The sequence below is a fragment of the Trichosurus vulpecula genome, chromosome X (genome assembly GCF_011100635.1).
Source record: "Trichosurus vulpecula isolate mTriVul1 chromosome X, mTriVul1.pri, whole genome shotgun sequence".
Lineage (NCBI taxonomy): Eukaryota > Metazoa > Chordata > Mammalia > Diprotodontia > Phalangeridae > Trichosurus > Trichosurus vulpecula.
Genome location: NC_050582.1, coordinates 2,489,477 through 2,510,972, shown reverse-complemented (window position 1 = coordinate 2,510,972; position 21,496 = coordinate 2,489,477). Strand labels below are relative to the sequence as shown.

General features: G+C 50.1%; 1 protein-coding gene across 1 annotated transcript in view; it reads left to right on the top strand.

The window, feature by feature from the left end:
- PHKA1 (phosphorylase kinase regulatory subunit alpha 1) overlaps positions 1-21,135 on the top strand; it is a gene marked incomplete in the record, with an annotated part of 50,282 nt that extends 29,147 nt beyond the window's left edge. Inside the window, 12 exon segments of the mRNA XM_036740190.1 lie at positions 1,766-1,922; positions 2,644-2,723; positions 5,133-5,211; positions 5,374-5,503; positions 7,672-7,773; positions 9,699-9,814; positions 9,892-9,930; positions 13,853-13,903; positions 14,510-14,680; positions 16,838-16,891; positions 17,443-17,643; positions 18,543-21,135. Of these exon segments, the coding sequence (XP_036596085.1) occupies positions 1,766-1,922; positions 2,644-2,723; positions 5,133-5,211; positions 5,374-5,503; positions 7,672-7,773; positions 9,699-9,814; positions 9,892-9,930; positions 13,853-13,903; positions 14,510-14,680; positions 16,838-16,891; positions 17,443-17,643; positions 18,543-18,716 (1,354 nt within the window).
- Positions 21,136-21,496: the final 361 nt, after the last annotated feature.

Genomic DNA, 21,496 nt, shown 5'->3' with positions numbered 1-21,496 from the left:
GCGGGGGTGGGGTGGGGTGGCGGCAGATGGGGGCACAGTACGGTTTTCAGTGGCTCCCTCCACGGTCTGCACACCCTTTCCAGCGTCGTTGAGTGGGAGTGATCTCTGGCTTCCGGTCCAAGCAGCCTACCAGCTGTTCCTCAGCCTGGCACTCCACATCTACACAAACTGTCCTCCATCCTCCTCCATCATTGCTCCCTGTTGTTAGCACTTGCTCTTTCCTTAATTGTCATGGGCTCAGAGGATCCTGGAGTTAGAACTAAGGGACTTTTGGGGTCACTGAGTCTAATGCCCTCACTTTACAGATAAGGAAAGTGACACCTAGAGGCGTATCTGCTAATAGCGTCTGAGGCCAAATTGGAATATTCCATTCTAATGGTGGCGAGAGGTACAAACCTAAATGTATACAAAGCAAACACAAAGAGGAGAAATGCAGAGATGTTAGATGTCAGGTAGATTGGGAGGGAGGAGGGAGGGTACTAGGACCAGGAGCTGGCGTTTATGGAGTGCTTACTCTGTACTAGGCATTGTGCCAAGTCCTGGAGATACAGAGAACAGCAAAAACATGGTTCCTGCCCTCAAGGAGCTCCCAGTCTGGTGGGGGAGACAACATGCAAACTAGGGACAGCCAAGATCTAGCCAGAATAAGGGGAGGCAATCTCAGAGGGAAGGCCCTAGCAGTGAAGAGGAATAGGAAAGAAAGGCCTCCTTTGGGAGGTGAGATTTGAGCTGAGTTTGGAAGAATATGTGGAGGTGGAGGTGGAAGTGAGGAGGGCATTCGAGGCCCAGGAGACTCTCAGTGAAAAGCTACTGAGTCAGAATAAGGAGTAACCTGTGCGGAAGAGCAAGGAGACCAGTGTTGTGGGATGATAGAGAACTCATACTTCATCGTGGAGGTATAACATAGGGGGCTGCTGGTGTTTATTGAGTAGGCATGGGATAATGTGGCCAGACCTGCCCCTTAGGAAAATCACTTTGGCAGCTGAAGGAAGGATGGATTGCATTGGGGAGAGACTGGAGGCAGGGAGGCCATTGCAGGAGTCTGGGCATGAGGTGAGAAGGGCCTTCACCAGAGGGTGACTATGTCAGTGGAGAGAGTTTGGTGAAGGTGGAGATGACAAAATTTGGCTCTGTGGAATGAATGCAAGTGACGAGTTGAGGTGACACCAAGGTCATGATGATTGTGACAAGGATGATTTTCTTGATAGGAATAGGAATTTGGGACGAGGGTAGGGAAAACTTCGAGTGAATCCACTTCTACAGCCCTTCATGTGAAATAGATGTGGTTCACTAATGAAAAACTGTCTTTTTGAAAAAGATTTACAAATCATTTACTTTGTTGTCGAAAAAATGTTCCAAATTCCAAGCCACTGTCCCAAAGTTATTTAAGCGATTCTGTCCAATGCCAAGCAGGGTAGGGTGAGTGGCTGGAAAGCTGACCTCAGACTAGGGAAGCCTGGGAGCAGAGCTTTGGGTGATCAGAGGAGCAGATTCCTCCCAGTCGCTTCTGACAGTGGCATCACGTATGCCTTGGATGCTGTGCCTCCGTCCCCCCCACCAGGTGCACCTCTCTCGTCTGTGTTTTGTGTCACCCATGGTTTGGATTCTCCAGAGATGAAGATGTTCCATGGTGTGCAGCCGTGCAAGATTGGGCGATCCTGTTCTTTAAAAGACAGATTTTTGTGTCGGGCCACGTTGGAAACATTGCAAGCTCTGGACGGTTTCCCAATTGACTGTGTGCTCTCCTCCTGTTTTCCAAACCTAGGGGTCCTGACTGGAACACTGCCATCTCTGGTGAGGAGGGTGGGACGGTCCGGGAGCTCCTCGCTGCCCTGTATGGCAAAGCTGGGCAAGCACGTCACTGGGGCCTAATCCGCTACATCTCTGGCATTCTAAAGAAGAAAGTGGAAGCCCTGGATGAGGTAAACCCGAGCCCTCTTCTTTGCAAGGGATGTGAGAAAAAAACCGCAGGGAAGGCTCTGGTGGCCTTGCAGAGTTTGAAAAGCCACCTCTTAGACTGCATTTTCCCCAGAGTGCCTGGCACAGTGTCACTTTTCATTTTGGGATGTCTGTTGAGGGAAGGGAGGGTCTGGATCTGTGACTTCATTGGTGTAGGGACCTTCCAGTGTGGAAACTCCTTTTGCTGATGAACATTGGCGATTTGCCTCAAATTCATCATCTTGGAGAACTGTCCAGGGTCCCATAGCCAGTGTGTGACTGAAGTAGGATTTGAACCCAAGGCTTCCCTATTCTGAGGTCAGCTTTCCAGCCACTCACCCTAGCCCGCTTCTCATTGGACAGAATCACTTAAATAACTTTGGGACAGTGGCTTGGAATTTGGAACATTTTTCAGCGACAACAAAGTAAATGATTTGTAAATCTTTTTCAAAAAGACAGTTTTCCATTAATGGGCCACATCCATTTCACGTGAGGGGCTGTGGAAGTGTATTCACTTGAAGTTTGCCACTGTGACATGTATAAGACTGACTTACAGAACTGCCAGGATTAGGGGAAGCTGTTAGATGCTTTCGGAAGGGCTGAGGGAGGGGAGTCCGGGCCAGCTTTCAGTAGCCACCCCTTCTGTTTCCCACCGGGGTGGGGGGGTGGCCATTGACGTGCCTGGAATATTTGACTGTCTTTTAGGCCTGCACAGATCTACTGTCTCACCAGAAGCACTTGACAGTGGGATTCCCTCCAGAGCCTCGGGAGAAGACTATCTCTGCGTGAGTCAGCTGGTTGGTTTGTCTGAGGCCGCTCACCTGGCACACTCGTCTTGCCAGGATTAGGGGGTGTATGTGAGTGTATGTGCATGTGTGCACATGTGTGTGTGTGCATGTGAGTCAGTGTGTGTGTGTGCACGCACCTGTGCACATGAGCTCACATGCACCAAGTGGGGATACAAGCACTGGAGTAAATTGCAATGATAGCAGGTGCTTTAAGTTCTGGGCCTGATTCTGCCAACGGTGAAAACCGTGACCTTCATCGGATCACTTCCCTCAGTTTCGTCCCCTGTGAAATGGGATGATCTTTCCTGTGTATCTCAGGGTGGTTGAGGATCTGGTGAAATGAGGTTCAAGAGAGTCCTTTGAAATCTATGTGGAGCCCTTCAGAGATCAGGGTGGGGTGAGAATGAGGCTCCTGGCAGAGCAGTAGTGGGGCCACGTGTGGTCACTGCAGGACAGGCAGGTACTAGGGGCAGAACACTGGTCTGGAAGAGTCTGGAGCTATGGGAAGGACTGGAGGGAGTGTGACTCTGAATCATGAGAGCCAGGGCAGAGACACAGCACGGAACTGAGGCAGCATCTTACAGCCCAAGAGGCCCTAAAGGAACTGTGAGAGAGAGCATGTGTGGAGGTGGGGGTGGGGGTGGGGAGGGAGGGAGAGAACGTGCGAGTGAACGTGTACGTGTGTCTGGGTGTGCATGTGGACCTGCCTATGCACAATCTCTACAGGTCAGCAGGCCACTGGGCTCTCATCCTCCTCTCTGTCACTGGTCATTTCCACAAGGGCGTGTCCACCATGCCTTCCCACTAACCATCCACATCAATGTCACAACACATTAAAAACATCAGATCAACAGGTGATGAAGTATTAATGCTAGCTTAAGGTGTACTCTGGGAAGCCTAGGCCTTAAGGCAGTATATCACATGGCCCCTGGGGGGTCATGTATCCTGGATCCCTGTATGTATATATATATATATATATATATATATATATATATATATATATATATATATATATATATATATATATATATATATATATATATATATATTCATACATATACATCGTCTTCCTCAATTCAAATCTGACCTCAGACTAGCTGTGTGATCCTGGGCAAGTCACTTAAGCCTGTCTGCCTCAGTTTCCTCATCTGTAAAATGAGCTAGAGAAGGAAATGGCAAAGCACTCCAGTATCTCTGCCCAGAAAACCCCAAATGGGGTCACAGAGAGTTGAACACAACTGAAAACGACTGAACAGCAACAGAATGTATATGTGCCTGTGCATTCTACATGTATGTGGCACATGTATACCTACACTATGTGAAGGATCATGGTCTGTCTGAAATTTAGTAGATAAGTCCTAGGGAATTGCCTAAGGCCCACAAAGGTTAAGTCCCCAGGGTCACCCAGCCAGTGCCAGAGGCAAGATTGGAACCCAGTTTTCCTAATTCCAGGATGAGAACTCTGATCAAAACACAAAGGGTCACTTGGCAGCTGTACAGAACTAAAACGATAAGAACTCTCCAAGTCACCTGCGAAGCCCGGGCCTCAGTGCCAAGTGTTAGGGGGCAGGAAGACCAAAGAGCAGGAGTATTGCTCTGGGGAGATTGGAGTCTGAAAGGGGAGCACAGAAGAAGTGGGTGCTGCTGTATGAGGCTGTTACCCATAGTGCTTCTGAGAACCCACCTAGAGCAGGAAGGCAGAGGGCGAGGGGCAGCAGGAGAGGAGGGGTATGAAAAATGGAAGTGGGATGGGAGGGGCCACGGGAGGGTCAAGCTCTCAGTTGGGAGCCATTGTGCGGTTCATGGATGGAAGGCTGTGACTGGTTTCTGTTGTGGGATGGAGCAAAGCCAGAGAGAGCTGGAATGACAACTAGTGCCCATGTGTTGCTCTAAGACCTACAGAGAGGAAGTGACTTACCTAAGAGCACACAACTAGGCTTTGAAGCCCGGCTACCTTCTCTGGCTACATGGGTTCAGAAAGACATAGTTTGAGAATTTGAAGGGATCTTCAAAATTATCTCTCACCCAATGGGGAAACTCAATACCCCACCTAGAGTTTAAGTGACCTGCTCAGGGCAACACCAAGAATAAGTAGCAGAGGCAGCTCTTTCCATGACAACATGGTGCCTTCTCCAGGGGGAAGAAGCTGTTGTAATGTGGAACATGATTCTGAGAATGGAAGGGATGAAGGAACAGCACCAAGAAAGATGTGATGGTGGAAGACCAGGCAGCCTTGGAGAATGGACCGGCTAGTGGGCTGAAAGGGACTAAGAGCTCCAAGATGGTTTCTGAACCTGGGGCTTGAGGCAGGAGTGCTGGGCAAGTGGTCACAGAAGTGGGGGTGGGGGCAGAGGTCCTGATGAGACTAGAACATTTTTTGCAGTGACGAAAGGTTTCATCCTTTAGCCCTCTGCCCTATGAGGAGCTCACCAAGCTGATCGATGAAGCCAGCGAGAACGATGTAAATATCTCCATCCTCACACAGGTGAGCAAAGTGGCCAAGCCTGGCCTGGTGACTAGCACCTTCAAGGGAGAGTCGGCTTCATTGTTGGTTGTGCAGAGCTCCAGAGTCGGAGTCAGCAAGGAGACATGGTCCCCTGACTTCCTTGCTCTTGTCTCCCCTCTCGTCAAAACCGTTTGTGTCCAGGAAATCCTGGTGTACCTGGCCATGTACATGCGAACTCAGCCCAGCCTTTTTGCGGAGATGTTCCGGCTCCGGATTGGTCTCATTATCCAGGTGATGGCGACAGAGCTGGTGCAGGCTCTTCACTGTTCAGGTATCTCATGCACCAGCACTCTCCCAGGGGAGCTTGCTTTTACTTTTGTTCTTTAGCCTCTTGGTTCCAGAAGAAGGCAAAGCAGCCTGGCACATCTGCTGCCCATAGTGCCAACCCCCAAATTGCCCCTGGCAAGCCTGCTCCTGTGCCAGCTGGTTACAACTTTGTCAAACACTGGCAAGGGACTGGTTGGGCATATGGTGTGAAGGAAGAGGAGGCTCCACAATCACTTGGAGGGCTTGAGTCGGGATGACTGACAAGGTAGTGATTTCATCAGCAAAAGTAGAGACCTTAAGGGGTGAATTCACGGGGTGCTCAGTCAGAAGTCTTGGTGGGGGACACCCAACAGGCAGTTGGAAACATGGGACTGGAGCTCTGGAGGGAAGTGGAGAGTGAAGACCCAGGTTTGGAAGTTATCATACTCACTGAAGCCCGGGCAGTGCCTAAGATTCCTAAGACAAGAGGGCTGAGAACAGAACCTTGGGAACTGCCATCCATCCACATGAAAGGGCAGAAAGGGAGCAGCCTCGGTCACTCAGAGCATGTGTCCTGGCGCTGACTTTAGGCAGAGCCTGGCTTCCAGTTACCCACAGGATCCAAACCAACCTCGGGCTCTGTAGAATTTCCAGGTTTGTGTAGTCCAGGCCCACGGCCCCTTCATCCATCCTTCCCAATGTCAGTTGTGGACCTGTCCCTGGGATACATGAGAAAGAACCTAAGCCGAGAGTCAGAGGGCCTGTGTTCTAATCCCACTTCTGCCCCTCACTACCTGCGTGGTCCGAGGTGAGCAACTTAACCTCTCCAGGCTGTTTGCCTACATGCCACATGAGGGGAGTTACACTGAAGGAGGAGGGGCAGAGTAGATGGCCAGCTGGCCTCTGAGTCCTACTTAGGTCACCTCCTGGCAGTGAGACCCTGGGCAAGTTCTGCTCAGCTCTCTAAGACTGTACATTAAACAGAAGATGGTGAGTGGCATTGGTGGAGAGTTTCCTTACCTGGGAGTTCCCTAGACCAGGAGTGGGGAATCTGCAGCCTCAAGCCTACACATGGCCCTCCAGGTCCTCAAGTGCAGCCCTTTGACTGAGTCCAAACCTCACAGAACATATTCCCTTAATAAAAGGATTTGTTCTGTAAAACTTGGACTTGATCAGAAGGCCACACCTGGGGACCTAGAAGGCCATGTGTGGCCTTGAAGCTGCAGGTTCCCAACCCTTGCTCTAAAACATTGAAATTCCAGGTCCACTCCCTGGCCCACATACTAGGTAATGTCTAGGTCCCTTCCAGGCAGCTAGGTGGCACAGTGGATAGAGTGCCAGGCCTGGAGTCAGGAAGATCTGAGTTCAAATCCGGCCTTAGACACTTACTAACTGTGGGACCCAGGGCAAGTCGCTTCATCCTGTTTGCCTCAGTTTCCTCATCTGTAAAATAAGCCAGAGAAGGAAATGGCAAATGAGTTCAGGATCTTTGCCAAGAAAACTCCAAATGGGGTCACGAAGAGTCGAACACAACTGAAACGAGTGACTGAAGGTTCCTTCCAGGCCTAAAGCCTAGGATGCCTTGGTACCATTGATTCCTCTGTCCTTCTCTGCACCATCTGTGGTTCCATGGAGCCATTTAGTAGCTAAGGGGAAAAGACAAGAGAATCTAATGCACAGACTGGATGACAAGCCTTTGAGTCAGCTGGGCCCAATATTCGCAGTATGTTTTATAGCCTCATAAGTATGTGTGACAGGTTTCTTTCTGTGCCTGTATCCCCAGTACCTGGCAGAGGGTCTTATACAGAGTATAAGTCCAAGCCTGTGATTCTCTGCTATTGGAAATTCCCTCAACCCATGTAGGTTGGTGCCTTCCATTCAATGTCGAGTCTCAGAGAGCTGCCCAGATCATTGAGGGGTTAAGGGGCCTGTCCAGGGTCACACAGCCAGGAGGGCTCAGAAGCAGGGCTTGAGTGTGGCTCTTCCTGACTCGGAGGCTGGAGCCCAGCTCTTCAGCCGCCTTTAACAATGCTTCTGGAGTGATTGATGTGGTGCGAGGAATGTATTCTTACAGTTCAGCGGATGGTGAAAATGGAAATGGATCTGAAGGAAAGTGGGGAAGCGGGGAGGGAGCAGGGGCCATAAGCCCCAATGGCCTCCACCCCACTTCACCTTTGGTTTTCTCATGTGCAGCTGAAGAAGCCACAGAGAGCCTGATGAACCTCAGTCCTTCAGCCATGAAGAATCTCTTACACCACATTCTCAGTGGCAAAGAGTTTGGCGTGGAAAGAAGCGGTAAGCCGGAAGCGCTCTAGTCCGTGCTAGTTTGGCTAGAGTGGATTTTGGGTGGGGCTCTGGAAACCCATTTTGTGGCTGTCACAGTAGGAAGTTGGGGGTGTGTTTCTGCAGCTCTGCCCCCAGGAGGCCCAAGCACTGAATGGCTCTGGGGTCCCAGCTGGCGGGCCTCCTCACCTTTGCCCTGCAGTTCCAGGCTTTTACTATTTCTCCATCTGTGCCTGCGGTTTTGGCAGTAGCCAAGATGGCAGCAGCTCATGCCAGTCAGTTAGAACAGAACAGTTACTCAGCTTTTCCATAGTGCCAGGTGGGGGAGGGGGGTGAGAGAAGACAGTCCAATACAATCAACCACACTTTAGGACAGCAAGTGCTTCCTAAGTGGCCCCTATCTGCCAGGCAGTGCGCTAGAGGGCAGCCTTGGGTGGGGACAAAGCGTCCCTAGCTTCCCGTCTAGTAGAAGAACCAACCCAGATAGCTCCAGTGTCCACCTTGATACAAGCAGGGCAGTAGAGAGCTGCAGATGAACAGGCTGGGTGAGGTTTGGAGGGTGGGTGAGGATTCCCTCCTGGCAGTGTTCCTTGCTGGAGGTGATGTTTGCCTAGGACTTTAAGGATGGGCAGGAATTCGAACAGTGAGTTGGAGGGGATGGCATTCCAGGTATGGGGAACAGTGTGAACAAGAACATGGAGGCCGGAGGGCACCAATGAGTGCCAGTGGGCATGCAGATTCCCCACGATGAGAGTGGCATTTTTTATTTTGTAAGCTGGCGCATTGCCTGTCATTGGCATATTTATATCCTATTTTTAAAATTCCCTTGTCCTGGAAAACATCCTTGTGTGCCCATTAAGCTTTTAGTGAGTTACTGTGTGGTCCTCCTTTCTAATATGGCCTGTGGCTTTCGTGGTCGGCTCTCAGTACCAAGAGCTCATGAGCTCTCCCTGATCTTCCTATCTGGATCCTTCTTCACTTCTCTTGGTTGGGCTTCCTCCAGAGCTGTGTGCTGCCCATGGGGATCAGCTCAGGCGAGGCCTGATCCTCCATTGGTCAGTGCTCCCTTTGAGGAGGCAATGGGCCAGGAAGGTGGGGCTGAGGGTCTTTCCTAGGGCAGCAGTCCAGTGAGTGGAGAGGAGGAAATGTATGCAGGCCATGTCACAGGTACAATTGACAGAACTTGGTAACTGATCAGATGAGACGTGGCCGAGAAGGAGGGGTAGAGATGATGCCAAGGTTACCACCTCAGAGGTCTGAATGGGAGGTGGTGCCACAGACAGAAGTGCAAGCAGCCTCAGGACACATGGTTTGGCACATGGTATGTTTGAGCTGCCCCAGGCCATCCTCAGTGAGGGGCTCAGAGGAGGTCCCCAGAGCTGGCCGAGAAGTGAGTGAGGGTGGATCGGTTAGCTGAAAGCACCTGTCCCAGAAGCCAAATGGCCCCGGATTTCTGGGCCCCATGCTTTCACTCTGCGTGTGTCTTTCTCTGTGTCTCTTACTCCTTCCCTCTTTCTCCCTCCCTTGGTGTGTCTGTCTCTCCCCACCCTCACCTCCTCTCCCTCCCTCCCTTGCTTCTTCCCTCCCCCTTCCTCTTTCTCCCATTCTCCTCCCTCCCTCTCTCCCTTTCCTTCTCTCCATCCCTCCATCTGTCCATATGTCCATCTGTCCATCCCTTCCTCCCTCCCTCCCTCTCTCCATCCCTCCATCTGTCCATATGTCCATCTGTCCATCCCTTCCTCCCTCTCTCCCTCTCCCTCTCTCCATCCCTCCCTCCCTCCCTCTTTCCCTCTGTCCATCCCTCCATCCCTCCCTCCCTTCCTCCTCCTCCTCTCTCCATCCCTCCATCTGTCCATCCCTTCATCCCTCCCTCCCTCTCTCCCTCCTCCTCCCTCTTCCTCCTGCTGTCATTCTCATTCCCTCACTCTTACCCATAGTGCGTCCTGCCGATTCCAATGTCAGCCCCTCTATTTCCATTCATGAAATTGGCGCTGCTGGGGTGACCAGGACTGAACGGGCAGGAATCATGCAGTTAAAAAGCGACATAAAACAGGTAAGGTGACGTCGTGAGGAAGCTGGTTAGGGCCTTACCACCACATCGCAGCTCACTCCGAGTCATTTGTTTTCCAGGTGGAATTACGCCGGCTGTCTGTCTCAGTTGAGAGTCAGGTGAAATGACTAAGCTATTTAACAGCTTCTGCCATGGGGGCACCCCCCACCCCCAGCTAAATGTGCTCTTGACCCTTCCGCAAGCTGGACTAGATGGCCACAGCTGCTTGAGGCCCCTTTTCAAAGAGTCAGTTAGGCCATGTGTATTAAGTACCTATTGTGTGCTCTGTGTGTGTGACTTCCACATTCTAAAGGGAGACAGGCCCTGCTCCCAAGGAGCTTCTATTCTGCTGGGGAGGACACAATGTGCCCACAGATGAGTAAAGTGAGGAGAGCAGCTGGGGAAAAGAGCTAAGCCTCCATCTTGTCCACCATTGGATGGTGTCTCACCAGGAAGGAAGAGTGGACACATACTTAGCTTGTTCTTGCTAGAGTCAGTGTTATTCAACATGAGTTGATGTTGGCCCTGTAGGAGGGAGCAGTAGAAAGAGCTCCAGATTCCAAGAGAGGTATGTTCAGATTTAGCTCTCTTCGAGCATAGACCCTGATCTTGACCCAGAGGGATGAAGGAATTTTTTTTAAGCCACATCAGTTCAAGTTGCAGGGAAGGCCTGCCCTCTCAATCAACAGGCACCAATGAAATCCAGACTTTTCCAAGCCTATATTCTGCACACCTTGAGATCTAACTTAAGAAGAGCCTTTGCTTCCATAATTATGGATGGCCTGCTTACCCACTGGACTTAGAGCAGTGAAAGGAAGAGTTGTCTGGCAAAAACAAAGAAATGGTTCAGATAAAACTTTCCAAATGATCCACTAAAGAACCAGAAGAGCTTCATATCAATGCCAAATTTGTGTTCACCTTTGAAATTTCCCAGGTGGGAAAGTCCAGATTAACATGTTCTTTTCATATGTAAATTGGAACACTAAGTTTAATCACAGACAACAGAAGATCAATATCTAAATGCAATTTCAACTTCTCTATAAAATATCTTATTTCCGAAATAAGTAACCATGTCATCAGCTTTCTCATTCAGAAAGAGGGCACCCTAAAATCACCTGATCTCAGTCAGTCAGTCAACAAGCACTAAGCCAGCACTTGGGGCTACAGAGAAGGACAAAAGCCTAGTCCCTGCCAGACAGACAGCATAAGTGAGAGGTCATCTCAGGGAAGGTACTAGGGGTGTGTGTGTGTGTGTGTGTGTGTGTGTGTGTGTGTGTGTCAGGGGTAGGGCAGACCAGGGAAAGCTTCTTGCAGAAAGTGGGATTTGAGCTGAGTATTGAAGGTGAGGAGGGGGAGCATTCCAGCCATGGGGGACAGCCAGAATAGAGGCAAGGAGTGGAGAGATGGGATACTGTGTGGACAAACAGCAAGATAACCTGGTGTAGAGGTGTGGATGGATCACAGAGTGAAGTGAGGTGGAAGGAGGCTGGCAAGGTAGGAAGGGGCCAGGTTAGAAAGGGCTTTAAAGTTGAACAAAGAAACCCTCCATTTGATCTCTGAGATAATAGACAGCCACTGGAGCATATTGAGGAGTGGGCTGACATGGTCAGACCTTTGGTAGCCAAGGAGGATGAGTTGAAGTGGGGGCACACTTGAGGCAGGTCAACCCACCAGCTGCTCTTCTGCTAGTCCAGGCATGAGGTGAGGAGGGTCTGTTCCAGGGTGGAGGCAGTGTGAGAGGAGAGAAGGAGATATAGAGGAGAGATATCAAGGTAGAAATGACAAAATGTGGCACCAGATCAGATGGAGGGCTGGGGCATGAGAGAGTGGAGTCAGGGATAACCCCGTGGTTTTGAGCTTGAGTGACCAGGAGGACGGTGGTACCCGTGGCTGTAGTAGGTGAATTTGTACAGAAATGAAAATGAGTTTAGTTTTGGACATGTTGAGTTTAAGGTGTCTATGGGGCGTCCAGTTTGGAGATGTGAGATTGGAGGTTAGCACAGAGTTTGGGCTGGACAAATAGATCTGAGAATCATTTCCATAGACACAATTGAACTCATAGAAATCACCAAGTGAAAATGGTGTAAAGGCAGAAGAGAAGAGGGCCCAGGACAGAGCCTCGGGGGGCCTCCGGCAGTTAGCTGGTGTGACCTGGGTTTGGATCCAGCAAAGGAGACTGGGAAGTTGAAGGAGAACCAAGGAGAAGAGGGTGCTTGACAGTGTCCAAGGCCGCAGAGATAGCAGGAAGGATGACGACTGAGAGAGGCCATTGGTTTGGGCAACTAAGCCATCACTGGGAAATTGGGAGAGAGCCATCTCAGTGGAATACGAGGGTCAAAAGCAGTACAGTTTGAGTTGCTGAGGTCATGGACCAGATGGCAGAAGGTTTAGAAGTCAGTCAGTAAGTCAATAAGCATTGATTAAGGGCTGAGGCATTGTGCTAAGCTGGGAGTGCCTCAGAGGAGGAGTGGAGACACCAATTGTAGGCAACTTTCTCCAGGAGTTTAGACACAAAGGGAGGAGAGATATGGGATAGCAGCCAGTGGGGATGGACGGACTGAGTGAGGGCTTTTTCAGGATGGGGGACACGTGGTCGTGTTTGTCATCAGCAGCAAAGCAGCCAGTAGACAGGGAGAGATGGCAGGGGGAAATCTGTTAGAGAAGGCACCTCAGGACACCAGGCAGCTTTCTAAGACCAGAAGTAATAGGTTGCCAATCTGTGTGGGTGAAGGGAGTTTGCCCATCAGGGACTTCCCCATACTGATAAAATCACAGATCCAGACCAAAACATATGTATACCTAATTATATGCCTTTATTACTATGGATTTGTACTCACCTATACACAGTAATGAGGGCATGCAGGAAGGCAGACATCTTGCAATTAGGTGACTTGCCTAAGATCACACAGCCAGTATGTATCCAAGGTAGGGTTAGTTCCCAGGGCTCCACATTACACCACACTTCTTCTTAAGTTGCCCAGAGCTTTACTGCTCATAAATGCTTTACTCCCAACAGCCTGGTGAGGCAGACTGTTCCTCTAGGATACGGAGAATTCATAGAGTTCTGAAAAAAATTTATATCCATCCAGTGGTAGAAGGAGGAGAGAGTAAATTGAGGAAGAAAAAGAGAGATGGGGTGTTAGGATAGACTCATCATGGCTCTAGTGACTTTATCCTAGAAAATGGGAGAAAGCTGGTATCAGGAGAGATTCCAGTTTGGAAGGGGGATGGGTCCCGTGCTTTCTCTCTGTGCCATCTCAGTCTGTGAGCCATCTGCTGGGGATGAGAGCTGATGAGATTACTGCAAGAGGGTATAGAAGGAGAAGAGGGAAGCTAAGATGTGTCCTTGGGGGATGGCCATAATTAGTGGGGTGGGATATAGAGGTCTAGCCCACAAAGGAAACTGAGAAGGAATAGCTGGCTAGGCAGGAAGAGTGACGCAAATGGGCAGCAAACCAAGAGTTCCTCCCAGCAGAGTGTGGTCCACAGTGTCACACGCAGCAGGGGTGTTGAGAAGGATGAGCACTGAGGAACAAGACCATCTGATGTGGCACCTCATCTCTCATCCTTGTTAGCTGTCATGACCAACTACATCTTTGCCACCTTGGAGAGCACTCGGCTTTTCTCTTGCGATCATGTCCTGCCAAAGCCCCAGTGCAAACCGAAGCTGCCCGCTGCTCTTGGGTCTCAAGCTGAATGCAATTTCTCACACTTGGTCCAATGTCTTCTACCCTCTTCTGCTGAGGAGCTTTTAGAAGCCTCATCCCGTTGCATCACACTCCTTCTGCTTTTCTGCCACCGATCCTCCGAGAAGGACTTAAGTAGAGACATCAGTTCTAACAAAAGGCTTATTGGATGTGTTTGTGGGCTGGCTGCCTTCTCTATGGTTTCTCTTAGACCACTTCTCTTATTTTGGGCTTTTCAGTGACAATATGCTGGCCTATTCTTTGAAAAAGCAGTAACTTTGCCTTTTTTAATCATTTTAATTTTTTAAAGTGCCCCATTGCTTTGAAATTACTATTCTCTGCTTTTCTTCCCTAGGCCAATGGTGGCCAAACGCTGAGCGCTGAGCTGACATCCCCGCCTTTTCTGGTAACTGTTGTCGTCTTGCCTTTCTGGCCTCCCAAAAGCCTCTTGCGTCTGGGCACTGCTGGCCCGGGAGCTCTCGGCAAGCTCATTGATGTCAGGGCCAACCAGAATAAAGAAGCTGAGCTTTGGGGGAATCCTAGGATCGTGGGTTGAGAGCTGGACGGACTTCTGAGAGAGGTGGCAGCGCATACAGTCCCACCTGCCCACTTTCAAGTTTAAAAGCACGATTCAACTTAAGTCATTATTAACCACTTAGGATGGGTGTCATGGTTGGGGTTGGAGGCATTCATTGATGCTTTCCTCCTGTTTTCTGTGTGTGGGACAGGGCAGCACACCAAGTTACTCACTCTGGGATTTTGACATACCCGTGAACTCAAACCACTTCATTTTTGAGCTTCCAAGCTCCTTTTTTCTCCATGATAGAATTCGAATCCAGTGACTTCCCACAAACATTTATGAAGTCAGCAAGTGCCATGCTCCAGTCCCCTGGGGGTATAATAGATGGGGCCCGTTTCTAACCTCAGGCCAGCTGATACACTAGGCTTGACCGTGTGATATGTCCCACTTTTTTGCCTTTGGTTCCACTCTATTTTCCTTTTCTCTGTTCAGTCACCTGGACCTTCATTAAGCCCAAGTGGGGGCTCCTTCGCAAGTGCCTATGAAGAGCAGTCCTGGAAAGACACTCGCCAGGGCCAGTGGCAGCGCCGGCGCCGACTCGACGGAGCACTGAATAGGGTCCCCATTGGCTTTTATCAGAAAGTGTGGAAGGTTCTGCAGAAGGTTTGACTCGATGCTGTGGCTTTCTCCTCATTTCCCCCCTGAGCCCTCGGCCAGACTAGCACTGGGCCCTTGTGCTAGGCAGAGGCATGGCTTTTTCCTGCTCCCTTTTCTCCCCAAGGTCAAATGGACTTTTCTGTCCACCAGCAACGGCAATCTTCCCTCAGGTCAGATGGCACTTCCCTAGGACTGGTTTCCCCTCTAGCCAACTTCCATATGTGGTGCTTGCTATGTCAGATGGACTGCTTCTGGCTGACTGCTTGGAGGACCTGAATGAGAACCTCATAGGCTGATCAGGCCTCACAGTTGGGAGGTGCCTGATCCATTGGGGGAGGTGATTCATTCTCCTTGAAGGCTGCTGACCCTCCTTCCCTAGACACAAGAGATTGGACTGGAGGTGAATGTCACAAGTGTGATGGGAGGGGCAATGCTAGACAGAAAGCTCTAGAACTCAGGAAGCTCTAGAGGTAAGTAGGGCCCCTAGCATGGTATAGCAACAAGGACATGAGAGTCTGACTCAGGAGGGGATTTGGGTGTGAGGTCTGTTCTACTGCTAGCTGTGGGACTGCATACCAAGTCACTTTGTCCCTCTGACTCAACTCCATGTTCCCTTCCCTATGTAATGAGAATACAAATGCTCATCTTCCCAGACTTATAGGGAAAGCCCTATGGTGGGGAAGGTAAGCCCAAGGCCTGGTGGTTCCAGGGCCATGGTTGTTTTCTCTGCCTTTGGCAGTTGGATCCTCCTTCTGGCCTGACACCTCTGATGCCCCACAGTGTTTGCTCTAGGTCCTTGGCCCCATAGCGGTACCTTAGTGAGCGACACCAGGCCCAGTCCTACCCCATCCTATCCCAATGATAGGCAAGCTGAGGCCTGGTCCCTTTGAGCTTGGCCTTGGCCACCTGGAAAGCTGGAAGGAGAAGTGCAGGTTCTGATGCCCCTTTCAGTGGTTAATGATAGACCTTGGTTCTGGCTATGGAAGCAGACTCAGCAATTACTTGGTTCACTAACCTTGCTGCTTCTATGCTAGGGAGGAAGTACATAGCAGTTCATTGTGGAGAGGTGGCCACGCATGGGCCTCTCATTAACAGTTCTTCTAGTGAGATATTGGTGATGTTGCTGGCAATATATTGACTCAGGACCACGTTGACAGATCCTAACACTTCCAGCTCTGTAGCCCAAATGGAGATTGGGCTTGGCAGTCAAAACTTATTAAGAAGGCATGGATTTGCAGCTGGCACCCTTGGTGGGCCTCTTGAATGCTACCCCAAGAACATTGCTGAGTGTGTGGGAGAGAATGGATTCCAGCCTTCTTCTGCCATCATAGAGCACAAAGTAGTTAGCTTTGTTCCAGTAACCAGGTGGCTGCTTCTCCCTGCTTTTGAATCCCTGAGCCAGTGATGCTGGAAGAACTAAGGTTCTGCTGTCATCAGTAGTAGGGACTGCCCCTATGCGGCAGCTGCTTTCTCACCAGAGTTTCTCCTGTGGTCTACAAAGATCTTCTTAGGGGGAACATGTTGGCTATCTAACCTAGCATGACCTTTTTGCATAACATGGGCATGGGGCCTGACTTTGTCCTGCTGGAGGCCCGTAGATGGAGGCAGAATATGAGAGAGATCTGGCCCAGTGGCCTCCAGATCCTCTAGTGACCTGGATATACCCCAGGGGTCTCCACTTAGCCCTAAGGATTAGGGAAGTTTGGAGCCAAATATGGCTTGCTCTAAAGCCTGGAACCCCTGTGGGTGGCATCTAGAACGGCCCAGTTTACCACATATTCCCTAAATCTGTGGGTCTAGCCTGGGCCCTGCATTTAGGGTTAGGGTTCCCATACAAAGAGTAGAAGAGGTGCCTTCAGTCCCAATGCCAAAGCGGCTTCTGGGTATGAGAGTCCAGCCCTGGGCCATGGGTATTTAAGCTTCAGGGTTTCCCAGTCCAACCAGGTTTTCCCAAGTGCTTCCTATGGTCCAGATGTTAGGGCAAGCATGAGACCAGCCCCCAGCCTTCCAGAAGCTTCTACTTCTCTGCCCTGTGATCCTTGATTGTGTACCTGGTGTTGCAGTGTTCAGTGTCTCCTAGAGACCATGTGGTTGTTAGTGTAGCCTGGCAAAGTAATGAAATCTGCATTTCTGGCCAATCACCTGAGCTTTCCTCTTGTGCAGTGCCATGGCTTGTCTGTGGAAGGCTTCGTTCTTCCTTCTTCAACAACCCAAGAGGTAAGAGTCTCAGTGCTCCCTGGCCCAGGGGGCACCGCAGAGTGTTGCATGCTATGGCCACTTGGCAAAGTCCTGCACATAGGGGAGAGTGTTTCTAAGCCACTTGCCTGAGAAAAAGGAGAAATGTTGGCTGGGCATTTGGAAGCCTCCTAGCCCCAGGTTGATCATTCTAAGCTTTGCTTCTGTTCTAGGTCCTCTGAGCTAATTAGAATCAAGAGAACACTCCCCATGTCCTCCATTTGTCCTCTCTTGAAGACAAATGGGATATTTTTTAAAGGGGCTTAGCACAGTACCTGGCACATAATAGGTACTATAGAAATGCTCATTCCCCTCCCTTCCCTGCCCTGCTTCTCTACCTAGAGGCCAGGCCAAAGTAAGGGCAGCGTGCTAGTGGGAGGCACCAAGCAGATCCCAAGGAGCGACTCAGTTACTTTCAAAGGGGCCAGAACATTGCTCTTAGCTCCGGTGGTTTTGCTGCCTTTACAAATCCGTGATTCACGTCTCTCAGACGGTGGGCACCTTGGGAATGGTGCTCTTTTTCCTTCTCCTAGATGACACCAGGGGAGATTAAGTTCTCGGTTCATGTGGAGTCTGTTCTCAACCGCGTCCCTCAGCCAGAATATCGCCAGCTGCTGGTCGAAGCCATCCTCGTCCTGACGATGCTGGCAGACATCGAAATCCAGAGCGTTGGTGGCATCATCGCTGTGGAGAGAATTGTGCACATCGCCAACGAGCTGTTCCTGCAGGAGCAGGTCTGTGCGGCCTGGGCAATCCATGGCCCATGGGGCCTGTGCTGTTGGGCCAGAGTTTGGCTGCTGGGTCATGTTGGCTTCGTTGTGCTGTGGCAGTCAGTTTGTCTCATTCTCTTGGCTGTATTCTGTGTGCCCCATCCTCTTCCAAAACCAAGCTTTGACAACGAGCTTCTCCATTTCCTAACTGTTTAGGGTGATGGAGTATACTTTCCCATCGCCTTCACCATTACTCTGTCCGCAGAGCTGAGCTGTAGTATTAGCCGAAGGGTTGGGTGCAGCCTGGTCTGCTCCTCTAAGCTTGGTGGCTCTGGCTCCCAGGGACACTTGGTGCTCTGTTGTGCTCGCTCAGACTCTTTAGCGGGCACAGCACAGGGCCGTTTATGATCACACTGGCCTATTAAGAGACCCGGGGGACTCTATTTGAATTGCGTTGAATTAGTAAGAGAGGGTGGAGTTTCCTAAGTGGCCTTGCTAAGTGTTCTTAGCATCATGACTTGTAGAGCTGAAAGTCTTTGCTCCAACTTCCTCATTTCACAGCAGACAACAGCTACCAGGTTTTTGATTGAGTGGTAGAGATGAACAGCAAGGACCTCAAAGGGCATCATTATCCCCTTTTCCAGAGGGGGAAACTGAGTCTCTAAGCTGAAGTTACTCTTCCCTCATCACACAGATCTGCCTCCAGATACTAAATTCCTCTCTGGAAGAAAGTGCAAACATGGAGAACTCTGAAATGGACCTGTTCTTTCTCACATGCACATGTGCTCCTGTCTTCACCCCTTTGGGGCTCAGATCCTGTCGACAGCAGCCCAAGATCTGGCCAGGCAGTGGGAGGTTGCGGGGAATGAGCCACTTGGGCACAACCAGGAACTGATTAGTTATTTTGTCTTCTCCTTCACCAGAAAGCCCTCGGGGCAGATGAGACCATGCTGGCAAAGGATCCCTTCTCTGGCATCTGCACCCTCCTGTATGACAGCGCCCCCAGTGGCAGGTTTGGCACCATGACCTACCTCTCCAAAGCCGCTGCTACCTATGTCCAAGAGTTTCTGCCTCACAGCGTCTGTGCCATGCAGTGAGGTGCCTGGCCTCTGCCACGCTGGGAGCTGGCGCAGGACTGAGCACACCCTCCCTTCCCTTTTCTCCTTAGCTTAGAAGGGGAGCAAACCCACCTAGTACAGTAGCTGCTTGGGCAGAAGCCAGCTCTTTCTAGAGGTTGGGCTTAAATCACTCCTCAGCAGCCGTTCCCCAGGATGGCCTCCAGGTGCGCTGGCTTGGCTTGTTAGGTCTGTTCCTGAGTCAATTTTCCTGTTTTCATCTTAACTTATTCCTCTCTTCTAGGGTTGCTTTATTGTGGGGTGCAAGGCAGGGTTCTTCGACTGTATATTCAGTTGTTTCACTCTGAAAGCTTTGGGGGTGGGTGGCATCTAAGCCTTTTTTCCCAGCTGCCTCCTGGTCTTCCTGGGGGCTGAATGCCAACTACATGAATGGCCATCCTCCCACCCTTCCTTGTGTCCATCCACTCACTGAATGATGAAGGATCCCCCAGCTCAAGGCTGGGGGCTCACAGCCAGATACGACTCCTGGTGCTCAGCTGCCCAAGAGTGGCTGGCATGTCGATGTACGTGTAGAGTCTGGGCCTTGGACACTTCAAAGGGGGCTGGGGGAGCAATTGATCCCCTTCACTAGCTTGTTTGTCCTGGACCCAAAGCCAGCATCCAAAAGTGGTGGGTGAAGGAGCAGACTCCACCCTTCTTCTCCAAGGAAGGTTCCAGGCTGTCCTGCTTCATCTCACTGTCATCCAGTGAGCCCCCATCAGGCACTTTCCCCATAGGCACCTAAAGAGGTGTGGGACACATCTGGCTCCAGCTGAGCACATACACATGGAAGGGGGGTAGGGAGCAGCTCTCACTGTGCTTGTGTGGGCCTTATGGGAGGATTCCAGCCTATCAGGACTTGTCAGAGAGGGTGGAGTCCTGAGCCCCTTCCCTAAGTTCAGTTCTCTGACTCTGGTCCTACATCTGGGTCACTTCATATGTAGAAGGTTTTTTCCAACTTTTCCTTCTGATTGGAAGACCAAGATCCTACTTCCCTATTCTCCTGGCATTTACTGCCTCTCTCCCTCCTCTCCCCAGTAATAAGTCAGGGCTTTGAAAAGAACTCTGAGCCAATGTCCTTTCTAGCAAGAAAACCTTCATGCCCAATTTGGTGAGAATCTTCTTAGCTACAGAAGAACAAGCAGTCAGTGTCAGGAAAGCAAGTATAAAGGTGACCTGCCTCTGCCCTCTTACGTTTGAAGGGTAAGGGGTGGCTGGAGAGATGGGGCTGCACTGGAGTCCGGCTTGCCCATGGAGCTCACAGCCTGGACTGCCATTTGGCCCACCGCTAGGACTTCTGGGTTTTCCCTGCTGCATCCTTGCTGGCACTCCTGCACACACTTAACGTCAACAGTCTGCTGGACGCACTTGACACTGAGGATGTGCTTAAAAAGAGAGCAGCAACATTTTGAAAGTTGACAGAATAAAAGCAAAATGTGCCCAACGTTTGTCTGTGTCTTTGCTTTTGTTAAATTTTGTTAAATGCCGGCATTTCAGACTTTGTCACTGTTTTCTCAATGGAGACCGTCAAATAGGAAACAACTTGTGGGCTACGTAAAGAAGACTGCTGTTTAGGGACTGGCTGGCTGAGATGCCCTCTGAGGTCCCACTGACTTGCTGTCACGTTATTCTTTGCTTGCTGGTTTGCTAGTTAACATTTAAACTCCTGCTCCACCAGTGCGGGCTGAAGTTTGAGGGGATAGACGGCAGACAGAATTAGAGGATTTTTTCAAGAAATATAATCTTGTTATTTTCAAGTACATACATTTGCAGACTCAGTTGACAAAGTATGTTAATTCACACTGGCTTGTTGAAGTCATTAGAGGATGTGTTTTGATAGATAAATGAGACTGATTTTAACTTAACAGAAAATGGCTCGTCGAGTTTTTGAGGGTGCTTCTCTTAGCCAGTGGTGGTGATGGAATCCTAATAAAGCTGCCTCCAGCCCCAATATTCTAACTTCCTTATGAGCCCCACTGAATAGCAAGCATATCCTGATTTAACCACATAATCTGGCTTTAACCACAGCACAGGCCCGCAGATCCAATTCACATATCTGAACAGGTATGTTCTTGTACTCTACCACAAGCCCATCATCCATTTAGCCCAAGATAGGACCACAGTGCCTAACTATTCACCTTGACCAGACGGGACCACAACAGATAGCCAATCAGAAAGCAGCATGACCAGGATGTTGGAGCACTGAGCCATAGAAGGGACCCCTCCCCATTACCTAGTCTCTTAACAAATCCCTCCTGCCTTTTTGATGTTCATAATTTCTGTTATGTAATTGCATCTTTACCCTATAAAAACCATCTTGCTTTCTCCAAAGTTGCTGGTTTCTCTTGGAACGCAGCCCGCTTCTGGGGGGCATCAATCCTCAATAAATGCGTGCAATTGGATTAGAGGTGGTGTGACTGGATTCTTTGAGATGGTGCCGCCATGACACATCATGAAGCCAAAACAGTGGCAAACTTAAATGGGGGGGGGGTCACTAATCCCTACCTAAGGAATGCTCTGGGCTATATAGGAACTTGGTTTCCAAATGGAATGTTGTCTGTGTTTTATTGTACTTTTCATTTATTTTATTTTGTTAAATATTTCCCAATTACATTTTTGAAGCTGGTCCGGACTGAGAGTGTTATCTCATTTAATCCTCCTATTGCTGTTTTTACAGATCAGGAAGCTGAGGCTAAACGACTTGGCCCAGCTCACACAGCAACTGAGGTGTCTGAGCTGCATTTGAACTCAGGACTTCCTGA